This window comes from Mustela nivalis (genome assembly GCF_964662115.1).
Source record: "Mustela nivalis genome assembly, chromosome: 4".
Lineage (NCBI taxonomy): Eukaryota > Metazoa > Chordata > Mammalia > Carnivora > Mustelidae > Mustela > Mustela nivalis.
In genome coordinates this window covers 62,215,134-62,237,285 of record NC_139023.1, presented here as the reverse complement: position 1 = coordinate 62,237,285, position 22,152 = coordinate 62,215,134, and the positions used below count along the sequence as shown (strand labels likewise).

The 22,152-nt window shown below is 46.3% G+C and overlaps 1 protein-coding gene across 5 annotated transcripts in view; it reads right to left on the bottom strand.

Moving 5' to 3' along the window:
* The window catches only part of STK32B (serine/threonine kinase 32B), a 416,842-nt gene extending 399,415 nt beyond the window's left edge, over positions 1 to 17,427 (bottom strand). For 3 of the 5 annotated variants that reach the window (XM_082727482.1, XM_082727483.1, XM_082727484.1), the window contains exon 1: positions 17,105 to 17,423. In XM_082727482.1, the coding sequence (XP_082583608.1) occupies positions 17,105 to 17,156 (52 nt within the window). In that variant the 5' untranslated portion in view covers positions 17,157 to 17,423. Of the gene's footprint in view, positions 1 to 17,104 lie in introns of all 5 variants that reach the window. The other 2 variants (XM_082727486.1, XM_082727485.1) reach the window with 2 other exon arrangements.
* Positions 17,428 to 22,152: the final 4,725 nt, after the last annotated feature.

Here is a 22,152-nt window from a genome sequence, read left to right as displayed (position 1 = left end):
GGGAAACTTTAGGAGAAAGATGGAAAATTTGGGAAAGTCAATGAAAATCCTAGAACTGAAAAATGCAATATTTTAAATTTCAAAATTCACTTAATAGAAAGAGTAGACTGAACAATGCAGAAGAATCTGAAAACTTGAAGACAGAACAATGGAAAAATTTCCAAACTGAAACAAAGTGAGAAAATATATTAATACACACAGGGAAAAAATTTAACAAAGTCCCCAACAATCTGTGGAATGCTACCAAGTACCATGGTGTGCATGTTATTTGAGTGCTAGAAAAGAGAAAGAAAGAAAAGTAGAAATCAATCAATCCACAATCTAACAGGCTCTGTGAACCTTAAGCAGAATAAATATCAAGAAAATTACATCTTGGTACATCATAAGTAAACTATGAAAGTCAAAAATAAAGAAAAATTGTCAAAGCAACCAGAGGTAAAAAAGCAAGTTACATACAGAACAATGATTTGAATGATGCCTGACTTCTCACCAGAAACAACAATCAAGAAGATAATGGAATGATAACTTTAAAGTACTAAAAAACTGTCAACTTAGAATTATGTGTCTAATAAAAATACCTCTCAAAGATGAAGGTAAAACAGAGATAGTTTAGTCAAATGAAAGTACAAATTAATTGTTGTTAGCAGACCTGAATTACCAGAGCGGTAAAGGCAAATTTTTAAGCAGAAAGAAAATGATGTAAGCTAAGAGTCTGAATCTACAAGGAATAATCAAGAACACTGAAAATAGTATACACATAGGCAAACATAAAACATTTTTTCTTTCCTTAAAGACAACTGATATTTAAAGAAAAATAATAACCATGTACCATGGATTTTATATCACATGTAGAAACAAAAACATATGATAAAATGGGACAAAACTGGGGAAAAGTAATTATACCATTGTAAGATTCTAACATGAAGTGATGTAATATTAATTCAAATTAGGCTGTGATAAGTTAAGAATACATATTGTAATCTCTATTGTAACTACTTAAAAAACATAGAAAGGTTTAGCTAAAAAGCCAATATTCAAAACAGACTGCAATATTAAAATAACACTAGATGAACAAAAAAGGCAAAAGGAAAAAAAGATCAAAACACAAGGGGAACAAATTAGCAGCAAGGTGACTGAATTAAACCCAACCTCATCAAAAATTATATTAAACACAGACAAACTAAATACTCCAACTAAAAGACAGAGATTTTCAGAGAAAACAAAAGGAAGATTCAACCATAAGCTGTTTAAATTGATGCTTATATTCAAAGATACAGAAAACAAATTGAAAATGAAAGGTTGGAAAAAGATTTATGAGACACAAACTAAGCATTAAAAAGTTGGTGTAACTATATTAATCGCAACCACGTAGAATTCAGAACAAGCAGTATTTCCAGAGATAAAGACTATTTCATATGGTAAATGCATCATCTAATTGAAACAAAATAATCCTCATGTGACTCTATTAACATATTTCAAAAGTTATACACACTGACAAAAACTGCAGAGAACAGAAAAATTCACAATCATATATACTCCTCTCTCAGTAATCTCTTTTTTTTTTTTAAAGCAGCAACACTCATTAAGGATGTAAGAGATTTGAACATCCCTGACACAAAGAACACTGCAGCAGGCACTATAGAATACATATCCTTTTCAATAGTATATGGCAAGTTTACCAAGGTATGTCAAATGCCAAGACATAATAAGTCTCAATAAATCCCTAAAGACTGAAAATTAACAAAATTGGGAGTGGGAGCCTCCAGCAAATGAAACAGGTGAATCTCTATGGTCTCCTGCTCTAGATTTCTAAGCACTTTGGTGTTGAAATTGTAGGCATGGAAGATGGAAATACAGGCACAGGAACAGGAGGCCTATAGTCAGGGGGCAGGTGTGTCGTGCAATTCAAAGAAAGTTCAAGGATGACTCTAATGTCTTGGCCTGACCAACTGGAAGAATGGAACTATTATTTTCTGAAGTTGGGAAGACAGGAAGGAGCAGATTTGGGGATGGGGCAGAGAAGCAAGAGCTCAACTGAGAAGCTCTAAGAGTAAGGGTCTTGTTAGATATTCATGTACAAACTTTGAGTTGGGCTGGCAATTGAAAATTTAAGTCTGCATGGTATAGGCTGAGCCTAGGGGAGGAAAATGAGGTCGTTATCATCAGATAATATACTGGTATTTTAAATAGTATTTCTTCTACCTGATCCCATCCAACTTCATATTTGAGGCCCTCTGCCCTATTGACCTCAACCAGAAATCTATATCAAAATCTAACACAAAGTGTGGTGCATAAACAATGAATTCTGTTATGCTGAAAAGAAATCAATCAATTAATTAATTTTTTTAAAAAGTGAATATAAACCAGAAAAAAAAAAAGTATACCTGAAACTGATAAAACACTGTATGTGAATTAGGCTGGAATTAAAATAAAGTAAAATAAAATAGAAAAAAAATCTAACACAAAATTGTTCCCATTACTTAGAAAGACACAAATGCATCTAGCAAGATGAGGAGCAGAGGCACCCCCACAGGGGCAACTCAGGATAAGCCAAAACAACCAAATTGCCAAAATGCATACCAGACCCCAATCTTGTGTCCTATTTGCTGGCTAAGAAAGAAAAATAATCTAGGGTACCTGGGTGGCTCAATCAGTTGGGCAACTGACTCTTGATTTTGACTTGGGTCAGGGTCATGATCTCAGGCTCTATATTCAGCAGAGTCTGCTTGAGTTTCTCTCCCTCTGCCCCTCCCCGCCCTGCTCATGCTCTTTCTCTCTCTCTCTCTCTCTCTCTCAATAAATAAATCTTTAAAAAAACAAAGACAGAAAGAAAAATAATCCCCAATCATAGTTTTCTTTATCTTCCCACAGAAATTAAAGGGACTGGCAAATAATAGCTCTGAAAGATTTATAACCTGTTTAAGACTATGATACTTGGGAAGGAACAGAAACATTTGTTATTTTCTGGAAGAAATAAAATGCCAATGCAAATTACTTTCAAATGTAAATCCAAAGCAAGCATAATTCTGGTTTAACGCATGAAAGGTGTGTTCCACTAAGCTCCCTTTGATTCTCCAGGAAGATTGATGGAGTAATTATACTCTGGAGAGGAGGGTTAAGAAACTGTGTTGGAACTTATTAAAGACGACATGCAGCAACTTTTCGGTTTTGTTTAAAAAGTGTGCTTAAAAATAATTACATTTTAAATGGAAATCATAAATTTCTTATATCACTTACGTGAACTGCAGAAAATCCTGCCGCACCATGATTTTGTTGAATTTGATAAGCTGTATCACCTACAAGTAGAAAACTCACGGGCATTTTCCACAAGGTGATGGGACTGGAAGATCTGTAGAGCATCTTTAGTTGTGGTTTTGTTTAAGTGTACATCAATACATAGTGATTTAAGTAACTACATTTATGCAAATATATTCCACTGTGGACATTTATGACCCTCCTCCTCTTCTTGTGGATTTTATAATGCTCATAGCCACTAGTTTCTCCCCCTGCTAACCCATTCTGCATTCTGCAGGTATCGTGATCATTCTAAAATTAAAACCTGGTCACATCACCCCCCCCCCCAGATTAAGCTTTGGTGTCTCTTGATCTTCTAACAACAGGGTCCGCTTCATGGAAGTGAACCTGAGCTGTCATACAGAGCTCTATGCTCAGAAGGGCTCTGTACTTGGTTTAACATCCAGGAGTTGCTTTGATCCATGAAATGTTGCTCCCTGAGGGATTGCACTGACACAGGTGCATAAGCAGAGGCTGTGCATCCAAGGTGTATGCTCCTACCCCCATTCATCTGCAATGCTCCACGAGCACAGAATTCTGGTAGAAGCACAATGTGTATAGGCTCGGCAAGACCCCGGTAGATGAGTATTGTCTACACCTGAGTAATGAAGGGCAGTGACATTCCAAGAGCATGAGGGACCAAGGAACCCCATGATACCCTCTTCCCTGAGTTATGTGTGAGCTGATCACTGATGCTGAACTGAAGACACAGAAGAGAAGGAAAAGATGGGACAACCAAAACTCTTTTTCTTCTCAATGTCTCCTTACTCATTAGTAAGCTGAAGGTAGAGAGCATTGGCACATCGTGCACATATCAAGGAGAGAAATTAAAACAGCTGAGCTCATCTTGAATAGCATTTCCTCTGTTCTGGTAAGAACAAAATACGTCTGCATGCATGTGCTTTGCAATGTGAATCGTGTGATTCTGGCAATTCCGCACATGAGTTAAGTACTCTTGTATTTGCATTTAGAACCGGCACTGCACAATATTCTTTCCATGATAATTTAAAATTTTAAATACTGTTTGCCTAGAATGCTATTAAATAGCAAATTAAAAAAAAGAAAAAAACATGACAAACCAAGAGAGAGGGAGACATTGGAAGAAAGGAAAAAGCTTTATAATTGTGTACCTTTAATGGCAGTTTTGTGATTCTTACACAAGGGAACCCCATTTTTCTTTCACACTAAGTCCCACAAATTAAGTAGCCAGCCCTGCCAACTAAGAGTAGAAGTCAAATTCCTCAGTGTTACCAACCTGTGTATATTGTGTCTCCCCAAAATTTATATACTGGAACCCTGACCCTAAATGGGGTGGTATTTGGAGGTGGGACCTTTGGAGATTATCAGGGGGGAGATAAGGTTATGAACTGCTAGGGGTCCCTAGCATGGGATCAGTGTACTTAGAACAGGAAGAGCTTCCCCCCATGTCTCCCCCCCAAGGTGAAGATACACCGAGAAAACAGCTGTGTGCAAACCCGAAGGGAACTCTAATCAACACCTTGATCTTGGACTTGCCACCTCGAGAAGTGTGAGAAATAAATGTCTGTTGTTTAAGCCCCCACTGCGGGGTGTTTGTTGCAACAGCCCGAGCTGAAAACACATACTGTGACATTCTAGGCTCTGGAAAACCTGAGAGCTGGCTTAGACCCTATCTCTAAGGTTGCCTCTCTTCTCCCCCATCACACCTGCTCCCCATTAACTCTGGGGTACTGAACACCTTCCAGTTCTCTCTGCCCACCTTGCCTCTATATGTGCAGCCCCCTCTGCCTGGAAGGGCCTTTTCCTGCACAATCTTCCCAGTTTCTTTCCTCCCTACATTACCTCCCCTTGGCTGCTACCTGTTTCCCTCCTTCAGGAAGGGTCTCAGAAGTTGCTTTTTCTGGAAACACTTCCCAGACCTGGTTTGGGGTCTCATCTGAAATGATGCACTGAAGTTATGATGCAATGGTAAAATTAGGTGTGCTCGTTTCCCAGAACCGCCATGACAAGTACCACGGTTGGGGGGAGCTCAAAACAACAGAAATTCATCCCCTCACAGTTCTGGAGGCTGCAAGTCTAAGATCGAGGTGCCACAGGGCTGGTTTCTTGTGCAGCTGTGAAGAAGCATCTGCTCTTTTCCTTTCTCCTAGCTTCCAGGGGATTGCTTGTGATTTTGGTGTTCCTTGGCTTGTAGGTACATTACCAAACGTCCCAATCTCTTTCTTCATGTTCACATGGTATTCTCCTCATGTGCACATCTGCTCTTGTGCCCCAATCTCCCCCCCTTTTAAAAAAGATTTATTTATTTGACAGACAGAGATCACAGGTAGGCAGAGAAGCAGGCAGAGGCAGGAGGAAGCTGGCTCCCCGCTTCGGGGAGCCCCGATGCGGGACTCAATCCTAGGACCCTGGTATCATGACCTGAGCTGAAGGCAAAGGCTTTAACCCACTCAGCCACCTAGGTGCCCCTACCAATTTCCCCTTTTTATAAGAATACTAGTTCTACTGGGTGAGGGCCCACGCTAGTGGCCTCATCTTAACCTCACTGCATCTCTGTCTCTAAATAAGCTCACAGGAGTTAGGTTTCACCTTACTTATTTTGGGGAATTCAATTCAATCCACAACAGGAGGCATCCAGAAATCTTTTTCTTCTTTCCTCTCAAATGCCAAAGAGGATGGGCATTTTCTAAAAGACAGGGGCCCAATATCTAACCCTCCCTAAAACCCCACTCCAGCCCCCAGGGCCTCCATAGGGATTGAGCAAACACAAGACTCAAAAGGTGGCTTGATCCACGTCAATGACAATGACCACCCAGCAAAAGGATACCTGCTCCCTGGTCACTGTTCCACATGACTTGGCCAGAGTCTGGCATCAAAACACAGGGCTTGCCCTTCCTGAAAGATGCAATAAGGACCCAGGCAAGGAAGCTTTGAGGGCAGAATCTATCAGAAGGCCCTGTTTCCTAGGATAATGAGAATGGGAAGGACCCTCCTGACAGCAGGCCTGGGAAGAAGTCAGAACACCTTCTTCAGGCTCAGGAAACAGCAGCTCTCACCCAACGTCCTTCTCTCCCAACATACCTTATACTACTGGGTGCTGACATCACCTCACTCCATTCCCATGGCAACCATACAGTTGTATCCCCATTCTAAGGTTTAGGGAGGTTAAAAAAAAAAAAAAGTGGCCCACAGTTACACACAGACAACACACAGAAAAATTAGGATCTTGCCCTGTGTAACCCTCAAATGTCTGCTTTTAACCTCTCTGCACTGACCTCCCTTGGTCACAAAATGTAACCTTATTTAATGAAGTTTATACAGCATTTACTTTATTACATACCAGACTATGTATGTAGTAAGCATGTCACATAGAGTAAGTCACTTACTCTTCCAAACGACTGAGGCGATAAGGCCCATTTCATCTCCATTTTACAGGAGGAAACCAGAAGTCATGGAGGAAAAGAAGCTTACTGGAAGTCACTCTGCAAGTAGGTGGCAGAGCCAGCATGGGGCTCCAGGCGGTCTGACCCTGGGTCTGTGCTTTTAAACAGTATGCCAGGTAAGGGGCCTCCCTGTTAGAAGACTCCATGTTGAAGCCAGGCTGGGGGCCTGGTGATCCCAGAGACACACAGGCCCAGAGGCCCACACCCCATCTGTAAGGGGAACTGAGTAGAAGAGCACAGGACTGCACTCCAGTGTATGTCCTCAGGGGCCTGCTGTGACCTTCCCAGCTCCTGAGTCGGGCAGGCCCTGCAGCCACACAACTGCCATCCACTGTTCATCCACTGCAAATCCATTCCAAAAACATGCACTGAGCAAATCATAAGCGAAGGATCTACAAAAGGCACCCATGGCCACCGGGCATCACAGTTTTGCATCTACCTTACTTTATCTTGCTTCCTATTTGTGGAAGTCTTAATCCATTGCCAAATGAAGGTAGAAACATGAAGTTCCTTGGTAGAAGGTTCTGTTAAAGTAAACCCAGGCAAGATAGAAAACAGTATTAAATAAATAACCATAGGGGTATATAGGGCTGGGGTAAAAACGAATTCCCCCAATGGGATGCCAGTGAGGGAGCTGGGGAAAGACTGATAGGAGGGAAAGAGCTTTCCAGCTACCCTGAAAGAAGTGGGACCAGCACCGCAAGGTTACCACCTATGACACCAAGTGAACCTCTCTTAGCCACTGTATCCCCCACTAACCATACCTCTCTCCCACAGTACTATTCTTCAGACATCGGGAGGGACCCTGTTATCTTTCGCAAGTTGCCCAGTGATTTTTCTGTGTTTTCTTTGAAAACTGCTCAAGGACAAGCAGCTACAAGGACAGACATTTTGCAAAGCAGCAGGACCTGGACTAAACACTGTAAGAGCCAGGGGCCCTGTGCTCGTGGAGACTCCAGTCTCACAAGGGAGACAGACAGTAATGAAGTATACTCATGGGAATAAATGTAGAATTAGTACTGTGATAATTGCTACGAAGGAGACTGAGGTAATGTGAGGGGGATCTGGACCCAGCCTGGGAATCAGATAAGGGACCTGGAGAAGGACGAGTAGGAGATGACCAAGCCAAGCTGGGTGGACTGGGTGAGCATTTCAGGCAGAGGCAACAACACGTGGCAAGGCCCTGGGGCAGGAGTGGCATGAAACATTCCAGAACTGAAAGGATCTCCTGTGATCCAAGAGTAGAAACAGCAGCACTGAGAACGAGCAGAAGGAAGGTCACTACTGCCTGGGACAGTAACTCAGTAACAGCAAGTCAAGGTTTGGGCTGTGAACTTGAAGCATGTGGAGTAATTTAACGCAAGCATTGAGGGAGAACATGGGATGAGATGAAAGAAGTGGACAGGTTCCAGCCACCACAGGGCCTTGGGGACCATATCACAGTCTGAAACTTTAGTCCAAAAGCAATGGAAGCCTCTCACAAGCACTGAGCGCAGGGGACTGCCATCATTGCTATGACTTCAGTCATGAGTCTGGGTGGGAGGCTGCCTGGGCGGGTCCCCTGAGGGGTGGTGCTTGAGTGGAGGTGGCAGCACTGTGGATGGAAAGACTGGGCAGATTTGGAAGAGACTTGGGAGGTAAAATCAACACAGCCAGGTGCCTAACTGGACTTGTGGGAGGAAGGCAGAGGGAAGAGCTGAGGAAAACAAGGTGTTTTGGCTTCTGCAACTGGATAGATGATGGTACTACACACTTAGCTAGGAGACTCTGGAAGCACGTGGGTTTGACTGAGGTTATTCTGGGCTTTGGGTTTTGTTTGTTTGTTTACAGATTTTATTTTATTTATTAGAGAGAGAGAGAGAGACTGCGCTGGGGGCGATGCAAAGGGGGAGAAGGAGAGACAAGCAGACGCCCAGCTGAGCACAGAGCCCAACCTGGGGCTATATCCATGACCCCCAGATCATGACCTAAGCCAAAATCGAGAGTCCAGGGCTTAACCAACTGAACCAGCCAGGTGCCCCCAGGTTCTTCTGAATTTGAGGTATTCTTTTGAGACATCCGAGCGGAATTACATATTGAAACACAGGTTTGGAGGCCAGAGGAGAAATACGAATGAAGGAAATAAATTACTGAGTCACTGCTAAAAGAAAGAAGCAGGCACCAGTTATTAACATACTGTCCCTTAGCTCCAGACCCACTGCTCTGTGGCCCTGGGGCAAGACTCCATGGACATTTCTGCATCCAGCTGGCTTCCCGCTAGGTACTGCCAACAGAGGGCGCAAGAGAGGGCCTGCCAGGGAAGACACTTCCCTTCCTGCACCTGGTTGTCCACCTGTCACTCAGCAAGTGTGCAGGGGGGCTGGCGGCCCTCCCCTCAATGGCTCTCATGGATGAGCTTCACCTTCCAGAAAGTTCCAGCCCCCTACAGGCTGCCTGCTCCTCTAGCCACCAGGCACTCTCCAACAAGATCTGAAACGCAGCCTGACCAGACAGGAGGGCCCTCTTCCAGGTCTTGAGTGCCTTGCTGGCTCCCTCACCCTCAGCGCTGCCAGGAGCGGCCGTACTGCTACAGCTACCACCTTGGTACTCCTAGAGTCTTCTCCAAGTCCTTTTCAGAGTTAGCCTTTTTACAAGATGAATTCTTTGTATGACACGTTCCCTTTCTGAAAACCAGCGTGGCTTGCTTGGAGCTCCTGATGGCACCCGGACTGATGTGGGGTGACTGGGCATGCGGGGGTGACAAGATCAGCAGGGAGATAGGACAGAGGACTGAGCTGGAGGCCCAAGGGCTCAGTCTTGAGGAACTCTAAGATTACCACAAGGAAGAGGAGGACTCATTGTTTCCTGCACTGTAATATTCATTCCACTGGGGTGTTGGGACCCTCGCTGCTCTTTCTAGAAGTTTCTCCATCTCCATCTGCAATTGCTCTGGGCCCAGATTTTAGACAACTGAGTACTGCTAAGAATATTTTGTTCCTTCTAATTCTCTCAGGAAAATGCCTAAGCTCAGTGCTAGCTTATGCTGTTTGATCCTCCTAAAATACCAATCCTTTTTCTCTTAAGGCATTTAAACCTTTCCCTCAAGACTCAACATAAATCCTGTTTCCATCTTAACACCCTTTTCACTCCAGCTCATATCGTGGGAAAGCCATCATCCGTCTCTCCACCCTTCTGCTGTCCCATAAAACAGGAATTGGTCTTACCCAGAAAGGAACGAGAACCATCTCCGCCTTCTCTCTCAGTGGGAAGAGAAGTGATATCCCGCATCGTGATATGCAACAGTCTGATCTCCATTAACTTTACAGGTTGACATTTGGGGAAATCTCTCAGGAGCTCTCTGTGCATCATAACTGGGGCCCACCAAGCTGTTGGCAGAATAGAACTCACTCGGCAGACCCCTGTCTACCCAAGCAAGTCTCAAGGGTAAAATTGAGGGACAGCGTCGAAAGGTCATTCTGGACTCAAATCCAAGGAACCTTCTCCAAACCAACTTTAGTGGTGATAAGTGTGAACATTCTACATTTGTTTCTCAAAAGCCCCACTAAGCGACTACTCTCCTCTTGCATTCCACCAACAGCTGTGTGCCTTCACGGGCCCTGTTCCAGGTCTTGCAGACACAAAGGTGAAAAAGAAATGCTTGCTGCTCTTCTGGAGGTCTCGGTCTAGTGCAGAAGATGGGCATGCAGTCAAACAACTGAAATGAGCCAAGTGTTCCAAACCATGTACCAAGGAACACAAGAAGACAGGGACTGTGTGGATGCTTCTGTTTGCTTCACTTGCCCTTCTTCTCTTCATACCCCACTACTCCTTGGAAAAATCCTTCCCAGACTTTCTTAGTCCACATGCCTCAAGGGGTGCCAACCCCATCCCCAGGATCAGAGGGTAGGCATGTGACCCAGCCTGGCCACGGAGAGCCTCATTTCTCCCCGGTCACGGCGATCAGTTCAAGACTTAACCACAACTGATCAAAATAAATCCTGGGACTTTTTTTTTTTTTTTTCCTGCAGCAACTATGAAAAAAGAGGCTCCCTTTTCCATACTCAGAGCTATAAGGCTCTGAGCCTCAAGGTTGTAGGGTCCCCACAATGACAGAGCCCGCTTGAAGCCTTGTGACCACACGGCGGAAGACGGACTATAACTAAGGGAATAAGTAAAACAAATGATATGAGAGATGATGAGAATAGCTATGAAGCAAAGGAAGGCCAGGAAGGTGGGTCGGGCACGCCATCATAAGCAGGGTGGTCAGTAAAGGCCTCACAAGGAAGGTGAAGACATTTGTGTGAAGACAGAGTAGAGGTGAGGGAGCGGGTCCTGCAGGAGAAGCCCTGTGGGCACAGGTAGCAGTTGCTGGGCTATAGTATGAGGGTGTCTGTATGTCTGAGGGGGCAGGAAGGAGGCAGGTGGGCTGGAGAAAGGAAGGAGATGGGGTCAAAGAGGCCGGGCTTGACGGGCATCTATGAGGACTTCTGTTTTTACATGTTGCTAAGGCAGAAGGAGTGGAGGTGGAGCTGGGACTGACATGCCCCCCGCCCACTTTTGGAGGATCACTCTGGTGCTGCAGTGAGGTGATGCTGAGAAGAGAAAGAGCAAAAACAAGACCAGTTAGGGAGGCTACTGTAATAATCTAAGCAGGAGATGTGACCACGGCTTGGACCAGATGGTAATGATGGAGGTGGTGAGAAGTGACCAGAACCAGGTAATTCCCTTCCAAAGACCTCAATGTTGGTTAACTGAAGGAGGCTCACCTGCCATCAGGTGCCACGTGGCACCTGATCTCAGCTACCCACATACTAAATGCACCATCGTTTTATATACCATTAAGAGGGAAAGGCTGGGGGCGCCTGGGTGGCTCAGTGGGTTAAGCCTCTGCCTTCGGCTCGGGTCATGATTTCAGGGTCCTGGGATCAAGCCCGGCATCAGGCACTCTGCTCAGTGGGGAGCCTGCTTCCTCCTCTCTCTCTGCCTGCCTCTCTGCCTACTTGTGATCTCTGTCTGTCAGATGAATAAATAAAATCTTTAAAAAAAAGAAAAAAGAGGGAAAGGCTGCCAATGAATCTACGATGTGATTCTTTCCAGTCCCTTGAAAAAAGCTCTTTTAGACTTATTATAAACCACGAGCACGTGAACAGCTATGACCACATGCAAATAATAAAACTACCAAACTGCATCCCCTGTTCAGAGATTTCAAACATGGCAAAATGAGTGCCTTAGACTCAAAGAAATACAGTGGTTTGTATACACCTGTCTGACTTCATAGAGCAGACTGACATGTGCTTTAAGCTCAAAAACTTCATACCCATTTTCTATGAGTGTTCAAAGGTAGAGATGGATCTTACCATTCATTTCTACTAAACAATCTCATACTGATTTATGGCTATTTTCTTAACCCACCCATCTCCTAGCATAGAAGACAAATCAGGATGCATTTTCCAATGAGGTCTAGATCTTGACATTGAAGGTTTACATCCTAGACTCCTGCATGAAATAGGCAGGTGCCTGATGCAGCCGTGAAAAGTGAGCCCCTAAGCCCGCACCCCTTCCATGGCACCTGTCCAGCCTCTACCTCTGTAGGGACTCTCATTATCTGAACAAAGTTTATTCCACGCAATTCGGAGCTTTCTCGGAATATTTTTGGTTTCTACCTTATGGCCAAGCCATAGCTGTTACATGTTATGAAAACCAGGATGTAACATGAATGAGTTTGCCCAGAGTATTAAAAAATTTCAGGAGTAAAGCCTGCAGCAGAGACGCCAACCACTTTGTGAATCACAAATGACAGAGACACCTGTCTCCAGGTGAAGTATGAATACAACATTGGGGGCGGGGGTTCTTTAATTGCCTTGGGTGTCTGAATATTTCCAGAGGAAAGCAACTTATATTGCAGATTTGGTTAGACCAAGATGTTTTCATGATCTGAGCTGCATGTCAAGTTACCTGGACCAATAATAATGTAGAAATAACGCTTAAATGACCCTTTAATCTATGACATTCTAAAATGAGAATACCCAGAGCTTGTTAAATCAATACCCCCAAATGTGTGGGTGCCAGCCATAAATTTATAGAACACTGATTTTCCCTTTGGAAACTTAATTTACAACATGTTTCTGGAGTTCTAAAAAATATTAAGTCCCTTGGATCCAATAATCCCTCCCCTTACGCTTTATTTTAAGGTATTTATTTGAGAGAGAGAGAGTGCGCATACAGAAACACACACACACATACACAAGAGGGGAGGGAGAATCTTAAGCAGGCTCTATGCCCAGCAGGGAGCCCGACGCCCAGCTTGATCTCACAACCCTGAGATCATGACCTGAGCTGAAATCAAGAGTCAGATGCTTAACTTGACTGTGCCACCCAGGTGCCCCATGAATTCCTCCAAGAGAAGGGGGAAAAATATACAAAATTTTCAAGCAACTTATTTATAAAGATGGAATAATGAAAGCAGCCTAAATGTCTAACAAGAAAATATTTAAGTACATTATAACAGTCCCATTTGATGGAATACTACAGCCCATTAAACTGCCTCTGAAGACACCGTTGCAACCTAAGCCACTTTAAATACAGTGCTAAGAGAAAAAAGCAGAAACCTTTTATCTGCCAGCGGGGGTAGGGGGGATGGTGAAGGCTTATACAAAAATGTCCCAATATGGATAAGGACTGTGTTGGGGGAAAGCCACTAAACGCAATTTTGACATGAATTTGGAAGGGGAGAAGATTTTGTTTTCACTCCCAGAAGTTGTATTACGATGTGAGTGCCCAACAGATGTTCTTTGAAGATGGTATGTGAGATGGTTATCATAAATGAGCAGGTATTGTCAGAATGCACTGCTACTACCATCCTATCAAGGTCTACGCAAAGAGCCCCGTGGCGTGGCGTGGCAGAGCCTGACCTGAGTGCCAGGCTCGCTGTGCACGGCTGTATCCATCTGTGAGAGTCACATTTCTCCTAGGCCTCTGGCAACAGCACAGAGAACACTATTAGGTGCCCACCTCTGGAGTTCAACAGACCTGGGTGTAAGTCTCAGCTCACCCACACACAGGCAACACAGGCCTTTCCTGGGGTCCCCGATTCAGTTACAGCTCTAATACGAAGCAGATTCTGAGACCTCCCCAGGCCAAGTTGTGATGATTCCAAATTAGGCATGAAAAGTAGCCCATGCATTGTGTCAGGAAGTTAGTTGTTAATATTACCTGGATGCAGGTTAAACTTTTGCCATCTGAATGGAGATGGGCATGATACAGTTATGCAATGCAAACTTTCAGCTACAGTTTAGTATTAAATTACTTACAAACCAGACTTGTTTTTGCCCAGGTAGGTGTTTACATCTTCAACCACCCAACAGCTCTGGTTTGGAAGGGCATGTGAGTTCACTGGACCATGTCATTCCCCTGCTTAAAATTCTTCAGTGACTCCAGATGTCTACACAGTCAAGTCCAAACACATAGCCACTTGGCCCTTTAAGGTTGGTCCAGCACTTGGGGTTCATCTCCATGCCTTTCAGCCTCACACCCAACACTGCAGGAGTACTAACCACACCCAATAATGTCCCCAATGAGCCGTGCTTACCCTTTACCATCTGGCTTTGTACATTCTGTTCCCTCCTCCTAACACACCCTTCCCCATCTCTACCAACCCCTCCTTACTGGTAATGCCTGCCCTTTGCACAAGACTCAACACTAAGGGGAAGTCTTCTCTGTCCCTCCTCCCTACCCCAGGATTAAGGACCCTCCTCTATGTTACCTAGAGGTTCTCTGAGCTCCCTGCATTGTCCTGGGTATTTATTTGCTCTGGAAGCCCCCTGGGGGTTAGGATATTTGCCTTCATCTTCTCCATATTCCTGGTAGGCACAGGGGTTGGTGCAAAAAAAAAAAAAAAAAAAAATCATCGGCCAATGCCTACAGAATAAATGAATTAATTGGTGGCAAATAACAGAGCTTTACTTGCACAGGAAAATATACAAGAGATACGCTGGCAAAATCAAACAAGTTAATGTTTCACTGGGCTGGAAGCTGGCAAAATGAGGTGAGTCCTAACCTTGTACTTCAGGAGCCCTGAAACAGGCAGTTAACCTTGGGTCCAATCTGCTTTTGGAATGAGGAACAACAGCAGGAAAATCAAAAATTTGGTTACACCAGATATAACTATTTTGCCAATCAATATTTTGAAGCATGTTTTCTAGGATAAAGGAGAGAGACAGATGTCCATATAAGGGAGGCAAATTTCCTCTGCAAATAAAAGAAAGACAAATGCTTTGAAAATTACCAAAAATATGACCTTGGATCCAGTCTGGAAGCATGAACCCCTATAATTATTGGAGTTGATATGTACATTTGTGCTTTCATCTATGAAGGCAGTCCATGGCTTTCACAAATGCTCCCCTTATGGGCCCAGGGGTTGTCCCCTCCAAACTTCATGGAGAAGTTGTAACCTCAGTTGTGACTACCTTTGGAGATAGGGCCTTTATGGAGATAGATGTTAAGTGAGCTCATAAGGGTGGGGCCTTAATCTGATAGGGCTGGTATTCACGTAAGAAAAGGAAGAAACACCAGACAGTTCTCTCCAGCTCCTCAAGCACACGGAGGAAAGCAGCAAGGGAGCTCTCACTGGAAACCAGCCCTGACAGCACTGTGATCTTGGACTTCTGGCCTCTAGAACCATGAGAAAACATCTCTGTCTTTGAGGCCACCACCAACAACAAATTCTGTCGTTTAAGCATCAGTGGTATTGTGTTATGATAGTCTGAGCAGACTAATACAGATCCCTTCACCAAAATAGACAGGAGAGTTTTGACTTCTTGCAAATAGAAGGTTTTTGATGCAAGTCATGCTCCCCACCTGTCAATGAGTATATATCTTCTCATGGGACATGAACAGCCTTGATTGTAATCTCAAAGGACAAAAGTGCTTCAAAGAGGGGACAAGCCTGTCCCAGAGCCACCACAGGAGGCTGTCCCATAACAGAGCACACCTACAAACACTCATTTCAAGAGCCCTTTAACTTCCATGGAGAAGGTCAGGGTTAGTGTAAACTTGGCCAGGGTCAAGTTCAACAGCATGTGTCCTGACTCTTCCTGGGACGCCCAAAGGCCTCCACCACCTCCCTGCCTACGTCTCCTCTATCCCTGCCTGCCTCCCCACCTGCCTGTGCCCCAGACTAAAGAACGGGGAAAGCCTCTGGTCTCCTTGGGTGCCCAGGGGCCTTCACTGGCCCCACGCACCACCCTTATCACCACGGATGGTCATGGCTTATTCTATTTGGTGCCATTAGACAGGAACTCCTTTAGGAAAGCACCATACAGGGCCAACCCACTTAAATTGTTAACTATCTTCACGTAGCCTTTTGGGAGGGACTGTCTGGGCCAGCACGTGACTACCATCCACAGCCTCGGCCATTCTAGAAACCATGATCTGTGTCCACAAGCCTCCGCCTGGGTGGTGATAAGCACCGTGTCTGGGGAAGGGCTGTTCAACCCCCAAGCCAGCTCTGCTCCTTAGGAGCTATGACTGGCCCCATTCCTTTCTTCAATTGCAAAACGAACAACAGAAGTACCTGCCTCATCTGGTTGCTGTGAGGATGGAGAGAACACCTACAAAGCCCTAATACAGTGCCTAGCACATATATGTGCTCAGTACATCCTACTCTTGCATGGGGCCAGGTGAACACCGGAGAAACCAAAGCATTAGGAAACCAAGCTTTTAAAGGCAGAGTTAACAGATAACCAGCAATACTGTACTGATTACAGTTATAAGGCACTTCTCACATGGATAACCAGTGGTTAAGTTTCAAACAATCCCTTGTTCTAGGGTAGTAGGTGGTATCGTAATACTCATCTCATGGGTGAAGAAATAAAGGTTTCAGAGAGGTTAAGCAAGTTGCCCAGGACACACAGCGCTGGAAATGGCTCAGTTCAAGTACTGAGCTCTAGGGACCTGAGCCACAGGGAAGCCCAGCCCTGGAGTTCAGATGAGGCTGGACATCCTACACCACCGGCTCCGCCAGGGAGGCTGCCACAAGCGGGACGCCTTCTTGGAGTCACAGAGTTGAAACAAGAAAAGTTTCCCTAGGCTGTCCTGGGCCAAGAAGGAGAGCAGCCTGGAACCTTCCTGTGCAGGAAACCAAACGCATCGTGGACACACACACGCACACGCACAGGCCACCTCCCTGAGCCTCCAGCTCTGAAGCAGACCGGGGCTTGGGGAGCTGGAGCCAAGCAGCATCCGACTTGCGTCCCAGGCAGCTCCTCCTTCCGTTCTCCAAGTGAAGGCTGGGCTGTACCCGCTGTCCGATTCTGCGCGCCCGCCCGGAGGGGCAGCGGCACAGAGGAGGAACCTCGGCAGAAGCAGCGCGCCGCGCAGGGGGAAGGAGGGGTGCGCCCCTCGCCTCTTACCTTCCTCATTCTCGTCAAACACGGGGGGCTTGTGGGAGTGGTTCCCGCCCATATTCCGCCGCGGCGCCTGACCGCCGCTACATGCCCGGCCGCGGGGAGCCAGCAGCGAGCTGCGAGCGGCGGGCGGCGGGCGGCGGGCAGCGTGGAGTGGGGAGCCGGGAGCCGGACGCGGGAGCCGGACGCGGGAGCCGGACGCGGGACGCGCTGCGAGTGCCCAGCCCAGGCTGCAGCCGCGCGCCAGTCGGAGGGGGCCGAGCGCCGCGCAGGGGCGGGACCGCGACCGCCGCGCCCCCTCCTCCCGGCGCCCCCCGCTGCGCTCGCACGCCCGCCGCGCCCCCTCCTGCGGGCGCCCCCGCCGCCCCGCCCGGAAACCCGGAGCTCCCCGCGCCGCCGGCCACTGGCCACCTTGCCGCGCTCCTAGCCGGCTGCAGCGGGCGGGGGACGGGAGGCTGCGCGGCGGGCGGAGGAGGAGGAGGAAGGGAAGGAGGAAAGGGGCGGGGGGCGAGCGCAGCTAGGGCCGGGGGGGGGGCGGGGGGACGCCCGGAAGAGGGGGCGCGGCGGGCCCCCGCGGGTGGAGCGCGGCCGGGCGGGGTGCAGGACGGGCCCGAAGGAATCGCGATTCCGGAGTAGGGGCGCTCCCGACCCGCAGTAAGCAATTGTGAGCACCTACTAAGTGCCAGGCCCAGCCTAAGCGCCTTACAAACACCATTCTCCGTCACCTCTTAACAATCCAACCGTTTGAAAAATCATTGTTCCCCGTTTTAGAGTCAGGTACCCTGAGATTTGGAGGGAAAGGAACTCTCAGTCCGTCCTGGCTGCCAAGGGAGCCCCCCAGGAAGCCCCACTGGGCTTTAATTGCCATTCGGGCTGGCACCCGGGCAGTGGTGCGTCTACTAGTTCCCCAAAAGACGCCTTTCCTCTTCATGTTTTTCTAAATATTTAATGAATGAAAGGGAAGTCTAGACCTTTTAAAGCCCCTTTCGTTCTACATGGGGAAACTAAGGCCCAAATGACTGTAGTTTGCCTCAAACCATTGTCCCTAGGACAGGAGTGCCGGGACAATCACCTCGGGATTCCCCAGAATTGTGTGGCCTCCTAGTTTGATGAATGGGTGGGTTCGGATTTGGGTGCATGGGTCCCTGGCAGCGGGAGCTGGGAAACCCTGATCCGGAGAGGAGAGGAGCCCGGGCCCAGGGTGCTAAGTCCTGGGTGCGATGGGTGCACCCTGAGGCTAGTGGGGCGAGCACAGACCCTGGGAGACCCTTCTTGAGGGACGCGCAGGTTACCCGCTAGGTGCGGTCCCACCCAAACAGCCAGACTGGCTTCGGGGGATCTTTGGCCACAGCCTGCCATCTGCTGGGCACCTTAAGCCACTGTCTGTGATTTGATAGAAAATATGGGTTCTTTTTGAGTGGAAGTCCCCATCTTCTTTCCCCCTTCCCCATCCTTCTGTCTTGCAGGCATGTAGGGGGTCCCGGGATATCTCTCTTGTCTAGTACAGAAAAAAAAAAAAAAAAAAGAAAGAAAGAAACCTGCCAGAGGCAACGTGGAAAAGCTGAAAAGATGGAGTCAGCCCCTTCGGGCACAATACAGCTAGATTTAAGATTGGCCCAAACTGCCAGGCCTTGGGATGGGACAAGCCTTGGAGTCCTTATCTGTGAAATGCGGAGATGGATGGTTACTCCCCAGGATTGCTGTGAGGATTATGTCAGAAACCATTTACTGAAGCAGGTAAGAGTACCTAGCATGTAATAATTGCTCAGTAAATGTTTCTTGCTTTTCATTCCACCAACAAGCCCTCATTGAGTGGCTGGTCTACACCAGGTAACAGACTGAATGCAGAATAAAGAGACACAACCTGTACGTACCTCAAGAGGCAAGGGGAGGAAATAGTCACAGGCCAGGGTTCCAAGCCCTGCTCTGCTCAGGGTTTATCCCGCTTTTGCTACTCTCTAGCAGGTTAACTTGGGCAAATTACTTAACTTCTTCTGACTTCAGTTTGTTCATCTGTAAAATGGGGGTAATCATAGTTCTTCCCCCTTTTAGGGTTAATATGGGGAATAAATGAATTGATGTTGGTGCCTGAACCTAAAAAGCACAATAGGAGTTAGCTATAATCTCCAGTAACGAGCTCTTGTGTAAACTGGACTAACTGCTCACAATTCTTCCTTTTCTTCCTATCCTTTCCTACTTCTCTCACACTGCCCATGGGGGTTTTGCCATAGGAGTTGTTTGGCCAGTGGGGTATAGGAGGAAGAGACTGTACACAGGGTCTGAGTGTGTGAAAGCCTTAAGAGATGGAGCAGGTTTTGGCTTTCTTGTGCTGTGGCTGTCCACCATGAGAAGAGCTGGCCCTGGGATCCTCTGACCCCAGAATGAAAGATCCAAGGAGTAGACCTGAAACCTACATGTATCCTAAAGTGGAGCATGGGCTCATGATGAAGAAAAATATGTTTTTTGTAAGCCACAGAGATTCGAGTGTGAAGGATGTTTGTTTCACAGAATTATCACAGAAAGAGCTGACTAATACATATACTAACAGTCACACATGCAAAGACTATGACTAGGGGTTTGTGTTGTGGCAGAAGGAAGCCAGAAGGCCGTGAGAACACAGCAGACACTGGTTCTAACCCTAAGAGCCAGGGAAGGCTGAAGGCCTCCCAAAGAGGAGTCTGAGCATCATTACCTCCCCTTCCTCCTTTGTCAAATAAGCGTTTTCTGGACAGTTCCTGTGGGCCAAGCCCTGGGTAAGTGCTGGAGACAGACCCAGCCATGAGAGAGAGAGTCTGCTTTCCTGGAGCTGAAGTTTAGAAGTCTAGTGTGGGACAAGAACAAGTGCAGAGCGGGTCACACTTTTGACAGGAGGGAATGTGGAGGTTATAAAAGCATAGCCTGTGAGGGCAGAGGGGAGGCCCCGGAACCATACTCCGGGCCAAAGAAGGCATCCCAAGAAAAATGGTGCATAAGCTGAGTCCAGAAGGGCAATGAGAAATCAGCCATAGTGGGAGAAGACAGTCAGCCTTTGCAAAGTCCCTGAGGCCAAGAGAGAAGGGCATCCTGCAGAAGTTGAGAGCAGTTGGATGTCACCAGAACACAGATCAGCACGCAGAATGGCCACAATAGCAACAACAGTGCCCGTGTATGGAGCGCCATCTGCACACCAGGCTCTGGGCCACCACCTTAAGGATGCTTGGCCCTGCAGGCAACCCCTTCCCTTCTCCTCTCCTCACTTACCAAGAAAGTACCAGGCCCCATTATTTCAAGTACTTTGTGAATTACCCTTTGCAGTCCTCACTACAAACCTGGCAGGTAGGTGTTATCATAGTCCCTGTAATAAAGGACCCACAAGCTATGCCAAGACCTACTGGTTGAGAAGTGGTGCCTGAAAGCTTAAATCCAGAAATTAAACATGACATCAAAACTGAGAGAAAGGACATATGAATAGTGGCCATTTCTGGAGTTGGAAAGTTCAGATTATTTCTATTGTTCAAGTGCTTTTGTACGACTGTATAATTGCTCTTATAATGAAGTATTTTATAATCACATTATTTTAAATAATCAGTAAAAAAAATTCATTTTCGAAAAAAAGAAAAGAAGAAGAGCTCGTGGACACTAAATTGTCACTGACTTTGCAAGGCGTGTCTCACAGCCCATTGCTGCCCTTACTGTCTGCTGGGAGGAAGTGCGACCATCAGTCCCACCTTCCAGAAGGAGGTAAAGGGGATCAGAGGATTCCAGTGGCTTGTCCTCCATGCCACAGCTCTGGCATTCATTCCCCCACAGCTGCTGCAACCCGTTACGACAAACTTGCTGGCTTCAATCAGCAAAAATAGTTTCTTTCACTGTTCTGGAGGCCAGAAATCCAGCATGAAGTTGTCAGCAGGATGGGTTCCCTCTGGAAGCTTTAAGGGCATCTCAGTTCCAGGCATTCTTTGCCTTGGGCTCGCAGAACTCCACAGGCAGCTGAGAGTGGGAGCTTTCTGAAATCCTCATCATGATTCTCCCATCGTGAAGGGATGGATCATGTACTACCTACACAATCTGGCTGAATTATTTTGGAGTAAGCACATTTCTCCTCCACCTCCTAGTCAATGTCAAGTGCTGGCCAGTCTCCTCAAGGGAGAATGGCTAAATCTGGTTTCAGCTGTGTTCCAGATGAAGCCAATTCCAGGTCTTGCCCTCTCGCCCAGCTCACATCCTGATAAGGTTCAGTATGGTCTTCTAACTCTTTGCAAAAATAATTAAGCAAAATAAAAGCCATCTGCTTCTCTGAACCAAGCCTATCTGGCTCTCTCAGAAGGCCAACTTTGGAAAGATCGTGATAGTTACGGTCTATGGGATTCTCCTAGGGACTGAGCACATGAGTCTACATTACTTCTTGAACCTCAAATATAAGCACGGAAGCAAGAACTGGGACTCTTTTCCTGCCTTAAACTTTCATGAGTCAATTCCTGGGGCTGCTATTCTTCTCACTGAGAACATGATTAAGCATTCATGCTTGGATCCAGCGGCTGTAACCTTTAATTTTATGTAACACGATCGTGCCATAGAGGCTAATGTGATTCCCCAGGGCAGGGTGTCTTGTGTGCCAAGCCATTTCTTCGAGTCTGCTAGATCAGATTTTGTTATCATTGCTGTTAAGCCTATTTTATTTAAAACTTGATTCTGGTTCACTTAGAGTAAATACCGTCTGCTTGCACTCGGTTTCAATATGTTCTGTTTGGCAGCATTGTACATTATAAACAAAAAAATGATAAAGGCTGTTTTGTGGCATACCAAGATAAGGCGCAGTCTGCACATCCAGTTCTGTGGTTGGAAATCATCTCACTGAGATAGCAAATTATCCCTAATGATTTAAAAAAAAATATAGTAATTTCAAGGGTAACCTTTTTATTGTTAAGAGTCTTTGTGTGTGTGTGTATGTGTGTGTGCTTGCACACAATAAGGGTCCATAAATCGCTACTAATGTGGTGTGTCTGCATTTCTTGGCATCATAAAACTTCCCTGGAGGCATTTTCATAGTTTGGAACTTGGTAGACCAGCAAGTC